Source organism: Watersipora subatra, chromosome 4, assembly GCF_963576615.1.
Source record: "Watersipora subatra chromosome 4, tzWatSuba1.1, whole genome shotgun sequence".
In the NCBI taxonomy this organism is placed as follows: domain Eukaryota; kingdom Metazoa; phylum Bryozoa; class Gymnolaemata; order Cheilostomatida; family Watersiporidae; genus Watersipora; species Watersipora subatra.
Genome location: NC_088711.1, coordinates 34,565,766 through 34,584,367, shown reverse-complemented (window position 1 = coordinate 34,584,367; position 18,602 = coordinate 34,565,766). Strand labels below are relative to the sequence as shown.

Below are 18,602 nucleotides of genomic sequence, written 5' to 3'. Positions count from 1 at the left end.
TCGAGGAAGAGTGGGCTGGATTTGCAGGAACTCGTTCCCCGCCTGCACTGCTTCCTCCAAGCTCTGTGCCTTCATCGCTAACAGGTGGCGTTGGAGGGGCGTATTTCCCAGTGTCAGAGAAAACGCATTCATGGCCATACTGGACTGGTAGGATTCTGGGAGGTCAGCGTATGCTATTTTCACCAGACGCTCCATCTCTGTGGCATGTTCTTGGAGACTCGTCTTGGGTTCTCTTTTTAGGTGGAGTTTACTCCTAGCCTCTCTCGGGGAGAGCCCGTACTTCATGCGTAAAGCCGAGAAGATGGAGGCAGGTGAGTCCCCTCGACTGCATCCTCTGGCTCCTTCCTTCAGGGTCTCCCGCAGGTGGAGGAGCGTGGCCTTCTCACTCCACTCATTTGCTTCCGCGACCTCTTCGAACTGGGAGATGAATAGCTCTACATCCTCACTCCCATCGAACTTCGGAGGCTTGAAGTTGGCTCCCCCTCGGGGTATCTGTAAGGCTCTAGTGATAGCCTCTGTCAGTTGACCAATCTGGTCGACCTGCTGTAACTCTGCCTCAGCCAGATCTCTGGTAGCATTCCGTCGGCTGTTTGGCATGGTTACTAGGTTCGTCTTATAAGTCCTAATTACCGCAGTTCAATCCCACTGCTGCCACCAGTGTGTTGGATCCAGCGACCAACACGTAGAAGCGACCTGGGTCGGCTTACTCTACCGGTCTGCATTCACCTTCCACAGGGGCCGTGTAAGTGTTGCCCGTTGACCAACACGCGGAGGCGACTCAGTCGGCTTACACCACCGGTCTACTACAACCACCTTACACGGGGAATTGCTCCCTGAGTGATATTATGCTCGTTCGACAAGGTCGACCTGAGGTCGACCGGGGTCGACAGTGTTTCTATACTCTACTCCCAAAGCACAGTCCGTAGACTGAGACTTGGAGTAAATAAGTGCTCAGTGTGATTCTGTTATTGCGCAAGGTAACAGAAGAGTGTGGGTCCAAATGCAAAGCATGTATTGAACAACTTCTAGGCCGATAAACACGGCCTTAAATATAACAGAATATGCAAATGAGGTGGCTAAGGCCAACCTCCTCTAGGGGCGTGACTATATAAAATAACACAAGAGAACACAACTCTAATGATAATAACCAAAAAGGAGATGGTACTGCAGGTTTCCATCACACTATCCATGACGCATTTTCATCAGATTTCTTTTTTTTTAACAGATATTAGTGAATACCATCAAAAGCATAGCTGCTTATCACTCGTGAATGGAGTTCCATGGGATATGCATAGGCCTATAATTGAAGATTGTGCAATACAGTTTCTAAACTTCCAGCAAGATGATCCTAGTATTATAAACCAAGTAAGTGCCACAAATACTTGTGACCAGTATCACATAAGCCTTATGTATCACTTCTATAATACTTACTTATGTCATATGAAAGAGGTATTTTAGAGGTGACACACCATGCCTGTACACTAACATACATCATCTTAGGTGGTACTTTAGTAAGTCCATGTTGATAAAACCTGGCTGTTGTTATTTTATTAGGCCATCACATGATCTCATTACAGTCAGTGTAGGAGTTGTCTGCCTGCTCCTAACATTCGCTTTTCCTTTAGATTTCTAGCACAGCTTTCACAGTTTTAAAGACTCAAGATTTAGTTGTTGCAATAATTGTGAGGCGTGAGTTTAGAGATTAATAAAATATTATGTATGGGTGGCCTACATATGGATATTATGTATGGCTGACCTACATATGGATACTATGTATGGGTGGCCCACATATGGATATTATGTATGGGTGGCCTACATGTGGATATTATGTATGGGTGGTCTACATATGGATATTATGTATGGCTGGCCTACATATGGATATTATGTATGGGTGGCCTACATATGGATATTATGTATGGGTGGCCTACATATAGATATTATGTATGGGTGGCCCACATATGGATATTATGTATGGGTGGCCTAAATTTGGATATTATGTATGGGTGGCCTACATTTTGATATTTACTTGAGTTAACTAGTCCTGGACTTATGCAAAGCCTTTTGGAATGCTACAGTAATTTGTATCTGTGGAATAGTACAGTGATGTGTATTTCTTTAACAGTACAGTGATGTGCATTTATGGAACAGTACAGTGATGTGTATTTGTGCAATAGCACAGTGATGTGTATTTATGTAATAGTAATTTGGTTCGTGCAGTGAAATGCTGACCTATTCTGTTTTTATTAACGGTGTATAGCAAAAGTAATACCAATGAAAACTTCCATCTTTGTATGGATTCGCGTGATATTGCACCATGTCAATTGTTTTGTATGTTGTATTTTCAAAGTATTATTTAAATGAATTGTCCTTCCCTTGCGCATGTAAGGAATACTCTCCAACATATAGCAAACATGTTTGTTTTGTTTCTGTTTACTTCCATTTTGTTGATCTGTGGAACATGGCATGTTACACGCGCGGAATGAAAGTTCGACAAATGGTCGATAGCCATTCCTACCGACCATTTGCTTACATACATTCTTCTCTTTATCATGAGTAAGAAATGTAGCTGTTTTATGAATTCTACATACATATATTTCCTTCTTGATGCATTGTTGGAACCTTAATAGGTGGAGATAAATCTGAATGGCTGTCACAAGGTGTAGGAATCATACGCATTGTAGTCTTCCCTTGTCTCTGTAAACTCTTGCAAAATCTTACACTCTATACCACTGACTATGGCATTTATTTATCATCATTGCGTGTATCCTTAAAATATACCAATACATTCTTGTTAGGCATACTGGAGAGCATGCGCATTCATCTTAGGCTCTGTTCTAGAGAGAGCCCTCAAGCCAGAATGCAATGTCCGATTGCATCGGCCTCCTGACTTTTCAGGTGAACATATAAGATTATCTTCATTGACAAACAGTTGTGACTAGCTATTCTAGTTTGTTACAAACAGTTGTGACTAGCTATTCTAGTTTGTTACAAACAGTTGTGACTAGCCATTCTAGTTTGTTACAACCAGTTGTGACTAGCTATTCTAGTTTGTTACAAACAGTAGTGACTAGCTATTCTAGTTTGTTACAAACAGTTGTGACTAGCTATTCTAGTTTGTTACAAACAGTTGTGACTAGCTATTCTAGTTTGTTACAAACAGTAGTGACTAGCTGTTCTAGTTTGTTACAAACAGTTGTGACTAGCTATTCTAGTTTGTTACAAACAGTTGTGACTAGCTATTCTAGTTTGTTACAACCAGTTGTGACTAGCTGTTCTAGTTTGTTACAAGCAATTGTGACTAGCTATTCTAGTTTGTTACAAACAGTTGTGACTAGCTATTCTAGTTTGTTACAAACAGTAGTGACTAGCTATTCTAGTTTGTTACAAACAGTAGTGACTAGCTATTCTAGTTTGTTACAAACAGTTGTGACTAGCTATTCTAGTTTGTTACAAACAGTTGTGACTAGCTATTCTAGTTTGTTACAAACAGTTGTGACTAGCTATTCTAGTTTGTTACAAACAGTTGTGACTAGCTATTCTAGTTTGTTACAAACAGTAGTGACTAGCTATTCTAGTTTGTTACAAACAGTTGTGACTAGCTATTCTAGTTTGTTACAAACAGTTGTGACTAGCTATTCTAGTTTGTTACAAACAGTTGTGACTAGCTATTCTAGTTTGTTACAAACAGTAGTGACTAGCTATTCTAGTTTGTTACAAACAGTAGTGACTAAGCTATTCTAGTTTGTTACAAACAGTAGTGACTAGCTATTCTAGTTTGTTACAAACAGTTGTGACTAGCTATTCTAGTTTGTTACAAACAGTTGTGACTAGCTATTCTAGTTTGTTACAAACAGTAGAGACTAAGCTATTCTAGTTTGTTACAAACAGTTGTGACTAGCTATTCTAGTTTGTTACAAACAGTTGTGACTAGCTGTTCTAGTTTGTTACAAACAGTTGTGACTAGCTATTCTAGTTTGTTACAAACAGTTGTGACTAGCTATTCTAGTTTGTTACAAACAGTTGTGACTAGCTATTCTAGTTTGTTACAAACAGTTGTGACTAGCTATTCTAGTTTGTTACAAACAGTTGTGACTAGCTATTCTAGTTTGTTACAAACAGTTGTGACTAGCTATTCTAGTTTGTTACAAACAGTAGTGACTAGCTATTCTAGTTTGTTACAAACAGTAGTGACTAAGCTATTCTAGTTTGTTACAAACAGTAGTGACTAGCTATTCTAGTTTGTTACAAACAGTTGTGACTAGCTATTCTAGTTTGTTACAAACAGTTGTGACTAGCTATTCTAGTTTGTTACAAACAGTTGTGACTAGCTATTCTAGTTTGTTACAAACAGTTGTGACTAGCTATTCTAGTTTGTTACAAACAGTAGTGACTAGCTGTTCTAGTTTGTTACAAACAGTTGTGACTAGCTATTCTAGTTTGTTACAAACAGTTGTGACTAGCTATTCTAGTTTGTTACAACCAGTTGTGACTAGCTGTTCTAGTTTGTTACAAGCAATTGTGACTAGCTATTCTAGTTTGTTACAAACAGTTGTGACTAGCTATTCTAGTTTGTTACAAACAGTAGTGACTAGCTATTCTAGTTTGTTACAAACAGTAGTGACTAGCTATTCTAGTTTGTTACAAACAGTTGTGACTAGCTATTCTAGTTTGTTACAAACAGTTGTGACTAGCTATTCTAGTTTGTTACAAACAGTAGTGACTAGCTATTCTAGTTTGTTACAAACAGTAGTGACTAAGCTATTCTAGTTTGTTACAAACAGTAGTGACTAGCTATTCTAGTTTGTTACAAACAGTTGTGACTAGCTATTCTAGTTTGTTACAAACAGTTGTGACTAGCTATTCTAGTTTGTTACAAACAGTAGTGACTAAGCTATTCTAGTTTGTTACAAACAGTTGTGACTAGCTATTCTAGTTTGTTACAAACAGTTGTGACTAGCTGTTCTAGTTTGTTACAAACAGTTGTGACTAGCTATTCTAGTTTGTTACAAACAGTTGTGACTAGCTATTCTAGTTTGTTACAAACAGTTGTGACTAGCTATTCTAGTTTGTTACAAACAGTAGTGACTAGCTATTCTAGTTTGTTACAAACAGTTGTGACTAGCTATTCTAGTTTGTTACAAACAGTTGTGACTAGCTATTCTAGTTTGTTACAAACAGTTGTGACTAGCTATTCTAGTTTGTTACAAACAGTAGTGACTAGCTATTCTAGTTTGTTACAAACAGTAGTGACTAGCTATTCTAGTTTGTTACAAACAGTAGTGACTAGCTATTCTAGTTTGTTACAAACAGTTGTGACTAGCTATTCTAGTTTGTTACAAACAGTTGTGACTAGCTATTCTAGTTTGTTACAAACAGTAGTGACTAAGCTATTCTAGTTTGTTACAAACAGTTGTGACTAGCTATTCTAGTTTGTTACAAACAGTTGTGACTAGCTGTTCTAGTTTGTTACAAACAGTTGTGACTAGCTATTCTAGTTTGTTACAAATAGTTGTGACTAGCTATTCTAGTTTGTTACAAACAGTTGTGACTAGCTATTCTAGTTTGTTACAAACAGTTGTGACTAGCTATTCTAGTTTGTTACAAACAGTTGTGACTAGCTATTCTAGTTTGTTACAAACAGTAGTGACTAAGCTATTCTAGTTTGTTACAAACAGTTGTGACTAGCTATTCTAGTTTGTTACAAACAGTTGTGACTAGCTGTTCTAGTTTGTTACAAACAGTTGTGACTAGCTATTCTAGTTTGTTACAAATAGTTGTGACTAGCTATTCTAGTTTGTTACAAACAGTTGTGACTAGCTATTCTAGTTTGTTACAAACAGTAGTGACTAGCTATTCTAGTTTGTTACAAACAGTAGTGACTAGCTATTCTAGTTTGTTACAAACAGTTGTGACTAGCTATTCTAGTTTGTTACAAACAGTTGTGACTAGCTATTCTAGTTTGTTACAAACAGTTGTGACTAGCTATTCTAGTTTGTTACAAACAGTTGTGACTAGCTATTCTAGTTTGTTACAAACAGTTGTGACTAGCTATTCTAGTTTGTTACAAACAGTTGTGACTAGCTATTCTAGTTTGTTACAAACAGTTGTGACTAGCTATTCTAGTTTGTTACAAACAGCTGTGACTAGCTATTCTAGTTTGTTACAAACAGTTGTGACTAGCTGTTCTAGTTTGTTACAAACAGTTGTGACTAGCTATTCTAGTTTGTTACAAACTGAAGCATTTAGTAGAAATAGTTGTCTAGCTGATAATATTATTTTAATCTAGGATAGTTTCTTCATGCAAGAATGCTTCACTGTTGAGCATGCTTAAAGTTCAGCCTGAGCGCCAGCTTAGGCCAAGCATTAGTTGTCATTGCTCTGTAGGGGAAATCAGTTTGACAGCTAGATAAAAGTTTTATGTTGTTAGCTTTTTATATCTAAAGACTATAAAACTATTTGTAAAATATTTTATTACTTGCAAAAACCCTACTACTGATATAATTGTGATTGCTGTGTTACTGAATGAATCTACCATAAAACCTATAATTGAACACCATGGCGCTCTATTTTTCATCCTTTTTTTATAGTGGCGGTCAATTAGAGGCGGTGTTGAAATAGAGGCTGGCGGTCTAATTTTTAAATGGCTCGTCAGAATTTTCAGAAGATATTTTAGCCCTATTATAGGCAAGCGAATGTTGCCTATATTTTGCTTTCTTTTTTTCGGTGGAGCGATATTAAACCTTTTGGATGCAATAAATCTGCTAACTTACCTCTAACTTGTCAAAGATTTCTCAATAAATGTGCATCGAGAAAACGGGGAAAATCCCTACCAGTTGATATCTATTGCTTGCAATTGACCTGCGATGATATTAAAGCCTGTGTCCTTTGCAATTTGTTAGTGTTTTCAATTTTTATTTCATTCTAAATTTGAAGACATATTTATTTTATATCTACATTTGACATTGTTGAATAAAAGTTCATTGCACTCTTTGATATGTTTGCTACAGTTTGTAGTCAAAATTAGCTTTTTATGTGCAATAGAAGTGGAGTTATGAACATCAATCCATTGTAAGCCGTGTTAAGATAGCTGCAAGGATGCTATTAAATAACATGCTATAAATCTGCATATTTATAAATTATACAATAATAATCTATCAAATGATACAAATATATATATATATATATTCATGAACAAGTGACATGAACGAATCATACTTATATTACATGCAGAAATAAAAATTAACGTTTTTAAAACAAAAAATATTTTCGTTTGCTCAGATAGCTGCTTTCTGATTGTTGTTTTCCATAGAACGAACATATTCTAGTTGTCCAAAGCCTTCATAATATCTTCTGGCCTCAACTTTTCTTCTGCACTGCTGAACTAGTCGATATTAGTGTCCAAACATTTTTTAGCAGAGCAAAACTTTCATGCGCTGCATTTAGCATTAATGCGACGCTGACAGTTTGCTTAGTAAATGTAACCTTTGGTCCAAAACTTGTGAACCGGTTTTTACACGCATGTCCTTCGAAGTATTAGGACCGCGTTAAACAATGAACTACTATTAGCCTGAGACAGTTAGTAGTTATTTCCATGGCGTTATTTTCAAAGTTCCATCTACCATCGTAAATTTAAGCCGTGTTTTTATATGTAGGCTACTTCAAAGTAGAAAGACCGCGTTAAACAGATAATTACTACTAGCCTGAGACCGTTCTTAATTATAGCTATGGCGTTGCTTTCGAAGTTTTAGCGAAAAAAAAATGAAAAGCTTTGGAATTGGACATCGAGAGAATTAATTGTTATTTATATAAACAATTCATTATTAGTACGATTTTGTGGACACTTTTCTACTGATCAGTTGATATTATGGGCTCGTAAAGATCAAATAATGTCAAAGTGGTGTTCAATTGGAGAGTGGCGTCTATCTTTCAACCCTTTTCTCAGGGTGGCATTCAATTTGAGGTGGCGTTCAAATAAAGTTGGCATTCAATTAGAGGTTTTACTTTAATGCCCCTAGTTGGTCATAACTCTAGATTGTAAGTTTGTGCTAAGCTCCTGTTTATTATTGCAAACCATGTTGCATTGCTCTTCACTATTTACAAGGTTAGCATAGTTTATCGCTACTAACACATTAGTTTTGTTTTTACAAAACTATCCAAACATTTTAGCTCCGCTAAAAATAGGACAAACTAAATTTCCACTATATATACATGATTAACTTTTACTTGGGCAGCAGAAAAACTCCATAGCCAGCTGCGTATGTACAGATGACCCTAAACCTAGGCCTGCAATTCTAAATTTCATTTTGGAGTAAATGAACTTCAGACAAAACATATGGCTGAAGACTGAGAATTCCTGAGTTAGGACAGGATGGCTATTGCTTCACCCAGATTATTTACAAGAATAAAAACAAAGCTGCTGAACGAGACCTTCTCCTGTACAATAAAGAAGTTGTGTCATGTGTAATCCTGCTGCCGTCAGTTGGTTGAGAAATAAGTATTAATTCAGTTAGATTTTAATTCGAAGGACACTTGACAGCTGATCTAAATGCTTATATAAAATGTAAAACCATGATTAAGAAACATAGCTCAAAGGCTGTAGTAATAACATTTAATTGGCTGTGATTCTTCCAAATTGTTGTTTTTTTACAGTCTGGTAAATATCTGGTGCAATGTAGATGTTACAGAACGTTTGACATTCTGTACTCTGTAGATGTTTGGGAGGTTGTATGATTGACATTGATACTTTATTAACATGAATATGTTAACATTAATATATGTTAACATGAATATGTTTCCAGATTTGCTCCTCGTGTTAAAACTATCGCCTCTCAATGTTCTCATAAAAGTACACTATAATTGGTTCACTTCATTCCTCAGATCATAAACCTATGACGGGTTTTTAATCCATGCATGACTACGGTAGAATGCGTTACCTTAGTCAACCTTATTGTATCCATTATTGACCTTTGTAAGACTTATCATTCAGAGTTGGCCGATTATGTTAAGATAATACAAAAGTCGACAAAGTGGTTGCAGCTGACGTTACCATAAATAGTTGTAAGGAAGACAGTTTCCTCTGTGCGCGTCATTTTTCTCACCCAAGTTTCTCAGCGCTATCAATCTCTGTGGTTGATTATCACTTTCAGCACCAAGTTCTGATGTTGCAGTTTCTTTTTTGCAAAGTAAAATGTAGTTCTCTATTTCAGTTGAGAGTGGCAGCTTCGCTTATGATTTCAGTGCAGAGTTCGGGAGGGAAGATTGGAGGCCCACGAGTGTAAGTAGCCCTAGTATGACTCTCTAGTTAGTAATCTTGTAGCAAATTGTTTTTTTTAGATTTATTTACTGTATGTTGTTATGGAATAGTACTTGTGCGATATTATAGGTATTTTAGAGCTAATGTAAGATCTCTCTGACATCCTTATGTTCAACTCTCTTGTTAAAACCAGCCAACCTTATGCTCTGTTCAATAGTGGAGGTACTTTAGTCTCATCTTTCAATGGAGGTTTATCAAGGGTTTGGCAATGGGAAGATGCGCTATCGCACCACAATTATTAGGTGCAAATATTGGTCAGCCTATGGTGTATTATAAGACAGAGCTTGGGTCACGCCTCAACAAAGACCTTTATAAAAGTTTTATACTGTTTTAATGTTTTTCATTCGCTGTCATAATTGTTTTACCAATCGCCAAAAATTTAGACTAGCGTGGTTTTGTGCCCGAGCTGTGGTGATAATACATTGACCAACTCAGTCCTTCAAGACATCTCTGTTAAAACATGATCATGCGAAGTCTGATCCAAAAGTTTCTGGAATGGAACTGTATACACTTGCATATTTGCACGATAAAAAAACCCATTGCAACGTTTGCCGGCAAACATCTCTGGAGTGTTGGCAAAAAACTCAGGTTGCTATGACAACACGTTCTCACGTGAGGCGACGATATGTCAAGGTCTGTCATGTGCTTCCAGCAATTTTTTAACAAAATTATTGTCATGTCTAATCAATCAGAACAGCATATTTGCATTAGGTTTTGTGTGAAGTTAGGAAAAACAAGTACTTAGACAGTTGAAATGTTACATATTGCTTTTGGATATGCTGCTCTAAAGAAAACACAAGTTTTTGAGTGGCACAAACGTTTTCGTGAAGGTAGAGACAGCACTGACAGACCAGCCTCTGCAAGAACTTGCATGTCAATCGACAGTGTAAGGTCACTAGTCATGACAGATCGTCATTTAACCATTTGGGAGATATCTGGAGAGACTGGACTTGGTTTTAAAACTGTTCAAAGGGTTTTAACTGACGATTTGAACATGAGAAGAGTCGCTGCGAAGTTCGTGCCACGCTTGCTAACTCATGACCAAAAGAAGCTCGTGCCACGCTTGCTAACTCATGACCAAAAGAAGCTCAGGATGCATGCTTGCAATTATTTCAAAGAAGCTTTATGGAATGATAACAACTTTCTTGCGAAGGTATTAACTGGAGATGAGTCTTGGGTGTATGGTTATGTTACCCGGTGCCGTAAGGAAGGAAATATGGAAGGAAATCTCAACATTGAAAGCACCTCTAGCTAGTCATGTTATGCAATGACAGGATCTATGTGATGGTTGTGACTCAAACTCTGACAATTCCCATAAGCATTATGCAGTAAAGGGATTTCCTTTTGGAGCTTGCAAAGTATCTTTATTGAATAGTGAGCGCATGGTCAGTTTTAATTTCTAGTCAAATATGCTGGTCAGTCAATATTTGTTTCAATCGTGTAGCATTAGCAATGAATAAATGAAACATTTCAAGACTTCTAAATCTTGCAGAATTTTTAGCTTAGAGCTTCTCTGCGCTAATCTAAGACATTCTACGGCATGTTGTGTGAATTACCTCATGACCAGCAAAGTTGTGATTTTGTAGAGAGAGCTGCTGTTGCTATCACAAATGGCTCTCAAGCTATCGCATGGCATCAAAGGAAAAGCAAACTTTTATACGATACTTCCTCTTGATGTCCCCCTAGATGTTGCTAAACGCATGTTCAGCCACAACAGGTAAGTCATAGCTAGTAACAAGTACACACCGGGTATATACCTAACACTCTCACATGTACACACCTAACAGACTCACATGTACACACCTAACAGACTCACATGTACACACCTAACAGACTCACATGTACACACCTAACAGACTCACATGTACACACCTAACAGACTCACATGTACACACCTAACAGACTCACATGTACACACCTAACAGACTCACATGTACACACCTAACAGACTCACGTGTACACATCTAACAGACTCACATGTACACACCTAACAGACTCACATGTACACACCTAACAGACTTACATGTACACACCTAACAGACTCACATGTACACACCTAACAGACTCACATGTACACACCTAACAGACTCACGTGTACACACCTAACAGACTCACGTGTACACACCTAACAGACTCACATGTTCACATCTAACAGACTCACATGTACACACCTAACAGACTCACCTGTACACACCTAACAGACTCACATGTACACACCTAACAGACTCACATGTACACACCTAACAGACTCACATGCACATATCTAACAGACTCACATGTACATATCTAACACTCACATGTCTATTAACATGAAATCTAACAGTTTCAAGTCGTTGAACTGACTGCCAATAAATGAAGCTGTTCAATCGACTACTGATAAAGAAAATGATTCTATTGACTACCAATGAAGAATAAAACATAAAATAGTAAAAGTACTCTTTGTGTTTCACTATTATTAGATGTTTTAATTTTTGGGGATATTTTTTTCTCTGCTTTGTTTATTTTGTAAACTGTATACAGTCAAACTTGGATAACTCACCCTCGGATAGCTCGAACACATGGTTAACTCGAACGGATTTGTTTGGTTCGTTCCCATGCAATAACAAATTGCTTCAGATAACTCGACCTCAACTTCGTTAACTCGAACAGTTTTTTGTCCAACGGCTACCGAGAACTGTCTCGGTAGCCATTGGGCAAAAAGCTGTTCGAGTTAGAATATCGATATTCTAAGCTATTATTCTAAGATATTATTCCGAGCCATAGAGATAAAACTTTTAGTAGTTCTTAAGCATTGTTATTACCATCATTGGCAAAATATTTTCGCTAACGACTTTTCTAAAGGTTTGTAAAAATCAACTTTTACCCAACATCCGCTTAGCGATGGCCCTTCGAAAGCAAGGAAAAGCGAAGTAACTTTCAGATAAACTTGAAGAAAAATCGGGAAAATTGATCTTTGTTGAAACGCTCAAAAGAAAAAGATGACTTTTCTTCTGAGCATTTCAACAGCGATCAAGTTTTGCCAATTTTAATCTGAAAATGTCCTGGCAGTCACATCACCTAAAACAACAAACAAATCTCACGTGATGGAAAAATCTCTGTACTTTCTGATAAATCTTTTTTAACTTTACATTAGAAGCCTTTTAATTTGCAACAAGCCATCTTTGCTTTTGATTTATATATAGTTTGTATATGTACGAGTACATGTATCTACTAATAAATACATGCACTTGTGACAGTGCTCTGATAACTCGAACACTTTCGCTCAGTCCGGTGAAGTTTGAGTTATCCGAGTTTGCCTGTATCCTGCATCGATCATGCTGTTTACACATGGAGTTGTCTGACTCTGTTCCTATTCTGCCAGTAAAAAGTTAGACCAGCTTGAAGAACTGAGACAGCTGGATGATAAGACAGATGTAACTGTGTATAAGATGGGCAACCATGTGGACATGCTTAACACTGGTGGACCGCTCATAAGCAATGCCGATGTTATTGGCCGTTTCAATGTTGCTGCAGTAAGTGGGTAATCGTATTTATACTAGTGGTTATCCCCATTCTACATTGAAATATCGTTCAATACAGTCGAGATTCCGAGATGTGACGATTAATCTAGTAAGGAATGAATGTTTATATTACAACCAAACCCCGTACAAATTTAATTCGTCCCTCACTAGAAAATGATTGCAGTAATCGTCTCCCCCTACATATGATTACACGTAAATGCTTTACATAATCAACAAAATTCATTGAGGTTCATGAAAGTTTAATGGCAATGTAGTAAAAGGTGCTACTTGTTCCTCTGGCAATGAGAGGGTCAAGCCATGCGCTCAGATTAATTCCCTGTTAACAGTCTTCAAATACCTTCAAATACAGAATTTGTATTTTATCACCTGAATGTTTCAATTAAAAAAGTTTTAAAATGTTGGTTTGTTCTTGCATTCAGACAGCATGTAAGAGTTGTCTTTTCTTTTTCAATAAAAAGGTTTTCATTATCACTTTAACGGACTGAGTCGTGGAGGGCCTTCACTGATGCATGTATTAATTTTATTTTATTATAAGCATGACACCGTCAAGACTAAAATAACAATATTCAACAATTTTAAAGTGTGCAATTTATAAGCATGGAAAACAAAAAGTGACGAAGCACAAAAGAATAAAGTAAAACATACCTATTAGTTTCCTCAAATCAGACCAGATCTCTGCTAAGTCTCGCTATAAACTGGGCAGCAATCCGTCATTTGCTAACAAAAAGTATTGCGCTTTTTGTAATGAAGAGTGCCTGCGTGTAAGCTACAGCTGTACTTTAGCTAGCAGCCTGTATTAAACGCGCAATTTTAAGTGTATACGGTTGTAGTTTCACTACAATCACAATCTATCTTCACTTTAAAGCCAGGTGAATGGAGGTGTAGACTTGGCTATGTAAAGAACATAACGCGTATAGGTCAAGGTGCGGATGGAGATATGTAGTTTAGCTTGCTCTTTAATAGATTGCATTCAAACTAGTGCTGGGCAGGGGTAATAAAACTCGTTGGACTCGCGGGTTTATCTTCTCTCTCGGGTAATAAAGATTTTGAGCATTTCAGTCTTGAGGGTTCGAGTTTTGACTTGCGAGTTCGGGTTTTGTTACACGGATCCGTCGAGTAGAGTGAACAAAAACTCGGTCTACTGAGCCCTGCTCTCTAAACACTGTTTAATAACCTGCCTGTTAACCCTTTGAACACTGGCCTTGTTTGTCATTGCGTGTCAGTAACCCTGAGCAATTTGTCCAACGATCTGAAGTTTTTAAACTTTTATTATATATATATATATCTGAACGTGCTCATGATACAATGATATTTGGTAAAACACTAGTAAAAAAAGTCCTGCAACCCACCGCAAATGTCATCAAACAGAAAAAAACAGTACTTTAGCATTATTCGGGCTAAAACTATAAAAATTTGTACGGTTTTAAAAAACTCATGAACATCTACAATAGCATCATAACCATTGAGCACATGTTCATCATTATTTTATGACTCAAAATATACTGGAAAATTGTAACTAGTATTATAAAGTTCTTTATTTGCATCACAATCATTCATGACCTACCAACAAACGAATCGTGTCAATTTTTTCGCGATATCGTTCAAATAAAGTTTGTTATTAAAACAAAGGAAGTAGGGAAAGATATTTGAAAACTGTTACAAATGGGAGTAAAATTTCTGGTTTAATATCTTGTGCAAAAATGAATTTGATTGATTTACGCTGTTACTTAGAAACGGCTTTTGTAAACAAAACCATGTAAATGCCGAAATTCCGGCCAATAAAGATTCTAACACACCCTACGCCATGCCTGAAAACTGACAGTTGGGGTTCAAACTTGAAAGCGTTAAGGCTGCGAGCACGAATATCGGTCGTTAGAAAATAGTAAAAAACAATAAATAAATTGAATAGAATTATAATTGCATTGTAAATTTTAAAATACGAGGTCTGATCAACAAGTTCCAGGAATGGCTGTATTGTTGCAATATAGATAGTTTTACAAACAAACCAAATTAGTCTCCTTCAAAATAAATTCCTTGAGAGTCTATACATTTAGTCCAACGCCGCTGCCATTGCTCAAAGCAGTGACAGAAGTCCGCTTTCTTCAGGGCCCGCAACTCCGAAGTTGTGTTTCTTTTAATTGATTCGATGTCTTCAAATCGTTCACCTTTAAGGGAAAATTTTAACTTTGGAAACAACCAGAAGTCACAGGGAGCAAGATCTGGTGAGTACGGGGGATGCGGCACAATAGAGATGAAGTGTTTGGCACAGAATTCCTTCACAGTCAAAGATGTGTGTGCTGGGGCGTTATCATGATGTAACCTCCAAGCACCTTGCTTCGTTAAAGCTGGTCTTTTGCGCCTGATACTTTCTTTCAAGCGCCTTAAGATATCTCTGTAAACATACTGATTAACAGTAGTTCCTGGAGGTAAGAATTCTTTGTGTACTATTCCATCAATGTCAAAGAAAACAACCAGAAGCGTTTTGATCACTGACCGTGACATCCTCGCCTTCTTTGGTCTAGGAGACTCAGATGACTTCCACTGTGAACTCTGCATTTTGGTTTCAGGGTCGTACCCATACACCCAGCTTTCATCAGCTGTTATAACAGTTTTTAGGAAGTCGGGATCATGCAGTACTGCTGTTTTAAGTTCGCTACAAATGTCAATTCTTCTCTGCTTTTGATCATCATTCAGCAAACGTGGAACAAACTTTGCAGCTACCCTATGCATGTTAAGATCATCTTTTAATATTTTATGAATGGTACCAAAAAAAGCCCAGTTTGTTGGCTTACTTCTCGTATAGTAACACGGCGATCAGCGTTGACTATAGCCTTTACAGTGTCAATAGCAGTGACAGTCCTTCGTGATGTTGGAGCTCCACAGCGTTTATCGTCTTCAACCTCTTCTCTTCCTTCTCTAAACCGTTTGTGCATTCATAGACTTGTGTTTTCTTTAGGGACTCATCCCTGAAGGCTGTATGCAACATTTGAAGGGTATCTGATGGTGATTTACCGAGTTTGGCACAAAGTTTTATACAGACGCGTTGTTCGTTTTGATCGGCCATTTTGAAAAATTCGCCAGAAGATCCAAACTAGTCCGTGATTCTATTAATATTGCTTAGCAACGACTACGAATTTTGGCCTAAAACTTTCTGTACTAACTAATTAGGAGTTGTTATTTGGTTTGCAACCATGAAAAAGTAACTCCGACATAGACTACTAGTCATGATAACACAATTCCGGGAACTTATTGATCAGACCTCGTATGTCTGATGTTTGGAAATTTTAGACATAAAACCCGTATCAACTAACCCAATACCCGAAAAACTTGTTGGCCAAAAAGTACTCGTGCCAAGCACTACCAGCTACCTAGCCTGTCTTGACAAACTGTTGTATTTGCGGAGTTGTCCCCCTTCCCGTCGAGCGAGCAACACAACAGCTTGTCACAAGACGTACTGCACCTGATGCATCAGCTGCACTTATAGGGAGTTGCTCTCTTCCGTCTTGGCGGCTTGGTTGCGATGTTATGTCGGTCGCTCCATTGGTAATCATAACGAATTTCGCGCAAAAATTTATGTAGAAAGAAATAAGATTACAACGTTTAACCAGCGACCAGTCTCTGTGGTAAACTTTAGTAGAACTTGAGAACTTAGGCAACAGCAGCGACTAAACATGTCGTTATTTGCGCGTTCGGTCAGTTTTATTTCTATTTTTGTATCAGTCAGTTTTATTTGTTCTTATGGATTTTATTTTCAATTTATTTTATTCTTACGTTCTACTAAAGTTTACCGCAGAGACTCGTCGCTGGTTAAACGTAATCTTATTTTTTTCTACATAAATTTTTGCGCGAAATTCGTTATGATTACCGATGGAGCGAACGACATAACATCGCAACCAAGCCGCCAAGACGGAAGAGAACAACTCCCTGTAAGTGCAGCTGATGCATCAGGTGCAGTACGTCTTGTGACAAGCTGTTGTGTTGCTCGCTCGACGGGGAGGGGGGACAACTCCGCAAAACAACAGTTTGTCAAGACAGGCTACCCGATACTCAAAAAACTTGAACAGAAGGGGACGCGTCTAAACTCGTTGGCCAAGAAGTACTCGTGTCCAGCACTACTCCAAACTGTATCAGCTTGCGCGTTGTTTTTATGTTGACCTTTTATTTTCAGTCAATCTTTTTCTGTGAAGCATACAGATCTAGAGATGCTATGAAATACTGACAGCATGCAATGGTTAAAATTACTTTGATGTGGAGTCACATAGCTGCTTGATTTTCTTGTCATTTGTTAGAAAACTTGCAAGTTTAGGTTTGACTGTACCAGAGTGTTTGCGCTTGTAGAATGGTATTTTATAAGTAAATCGTTCTCCAGCAATACATTGATTCTATTCTCTTCTTAGATACATAAGATTGGTGAGGATGGCGTGAGGTCTACGTACAGAGCACAAGGAGTGTCTTTGCCTGCAGCTCTCACGGTAAAACTCTCTTTTACCTGACCACTAGCGGAGCATTCCCATAAGACCTTAGGATGTGCTGAATCTCGGTTGTCCTTGATTTGGGTGCAGACAACCACGCCTTAGCTCTCTTCTAAGAATTCTCTTTTAAAGGTTGACTTGCAACAAAATTCACATTACAGTTATTTGTTAACAAAAGATTGACCATGTCTTACTCTGTTGTGTTGTAGGTGCAAAATATGTGGAAATGTGCTTACAAGCTCTTAAATGCTCAAAAGCGAACAGTTAGTCGCAGCCATCACGAAAACGCCGTAGATTGGGATCTCTTTATTTCGACGTACTCAAACAATGTGATTGTTTTTGATCACGATAAATAAAAGGCTCAATATAAAACGTCTCACCATTTTATGAAAAATTGCTATGATGCTATTTTATCATTGCGCCCGCGCGTTATGAGGGCATTAAAGAAAATTTTGAGACACAAGTATATGCAACACTGTGTTTCTTCATGTTTTTTTCGTTAGGGCTAATTTGTTCCAGCCCTACGATATCAACCATAATTTATCTCAAACTTAAGATTTGGTGATTTGTGTGCTGATTGTATACGTTATTAGGAGATATACGTTGATCACCATGGCGAGTTCAGTGTTATCCATTATAGTGAAAACCGATAAAATAGATAAAAGGAAAAATTTAGTTAACGTTTGAAGTTTATTAAAATACATACTTAAACTTCCTGAAAGTATGTGTTTAGTAAGCTTCAGTGATTATGTTACACGTTTGCCTCCAAGATAAAAACTATCCACATAGTACATAGAAATGTTATATTATCTTGCAGATCATAACCATGAATGAAATGCACTATAGTCATTGTAGGTTACTATAGTTACTAAGGTTAACATATTGTTTTGTTACTATTTTTAATAATGATTATTCTGATGATTTTTACCAGGAGGTGATTGCATTAGATAATTATTATGGGTTTCTATACCACTATATGTACGTCTATAGCCTAATGCTCGTAGCACTAGCATAATGAAAAATGGGACGTAGTTGAACACGATGGCTTCTGTTTACACTTTCATGCAACCTCATTCGAAATAAAGAGATCCCAATCAACGGCGTTTTCGTGATGGCGGCGATTAGCTGCTGGTTTTTGAGCTTTTAAGAGCTTGTAATCACATTTCCACATATTTTGCACCTACAACACAGCAGAGTAAGACAGGGTGAATCTTTTGATACCAAATAACTGTAATGTGAATTTTGTTGCATGTAAAACTTTAAAGAATGCTATAAATATGCTTGCTTGGATATGCC

At 37.5% G+C, this 18,602-nt stretch overlaps 1 protein-coding gene across 1 annotated transcript in view; it reads left to right on the top strand.

Moving 5' to 3' along the window:
* LOC137393545 (large ribosomal subunit protein mL39-like) overlaps positions 1–18,602 on the top strand; it is a 30,110-nt gene that overhangs the window by 7,349 nt on the left and 4,159 nt on the right. The window contains exons 3-8 of the mRNA XM_068080141.1: positions 1,226–1,365; positions 2,796–2,895; positions 9,207–9,274; positions 10,900–11,030; positions 12,675–12,825; positions 17,232–17,306. Coding sequence (XP_067936242.1) covers positions 1,226–1,365; positions 2,796–2,895; positions 9,207–9,274; positions 10,900–11,030; positions 12,675–12,825; positions 17,232–17,306 — 665 coding nt within the window. The remainder of the gene's footprint in view (positions 1–1,225; positions 1,366–2,795; positions 2,896–9,206; positions 9,275–10,899; positions 11,031–12,674; positions 12,826–17,231; positions 17,307–18,602) is intronic.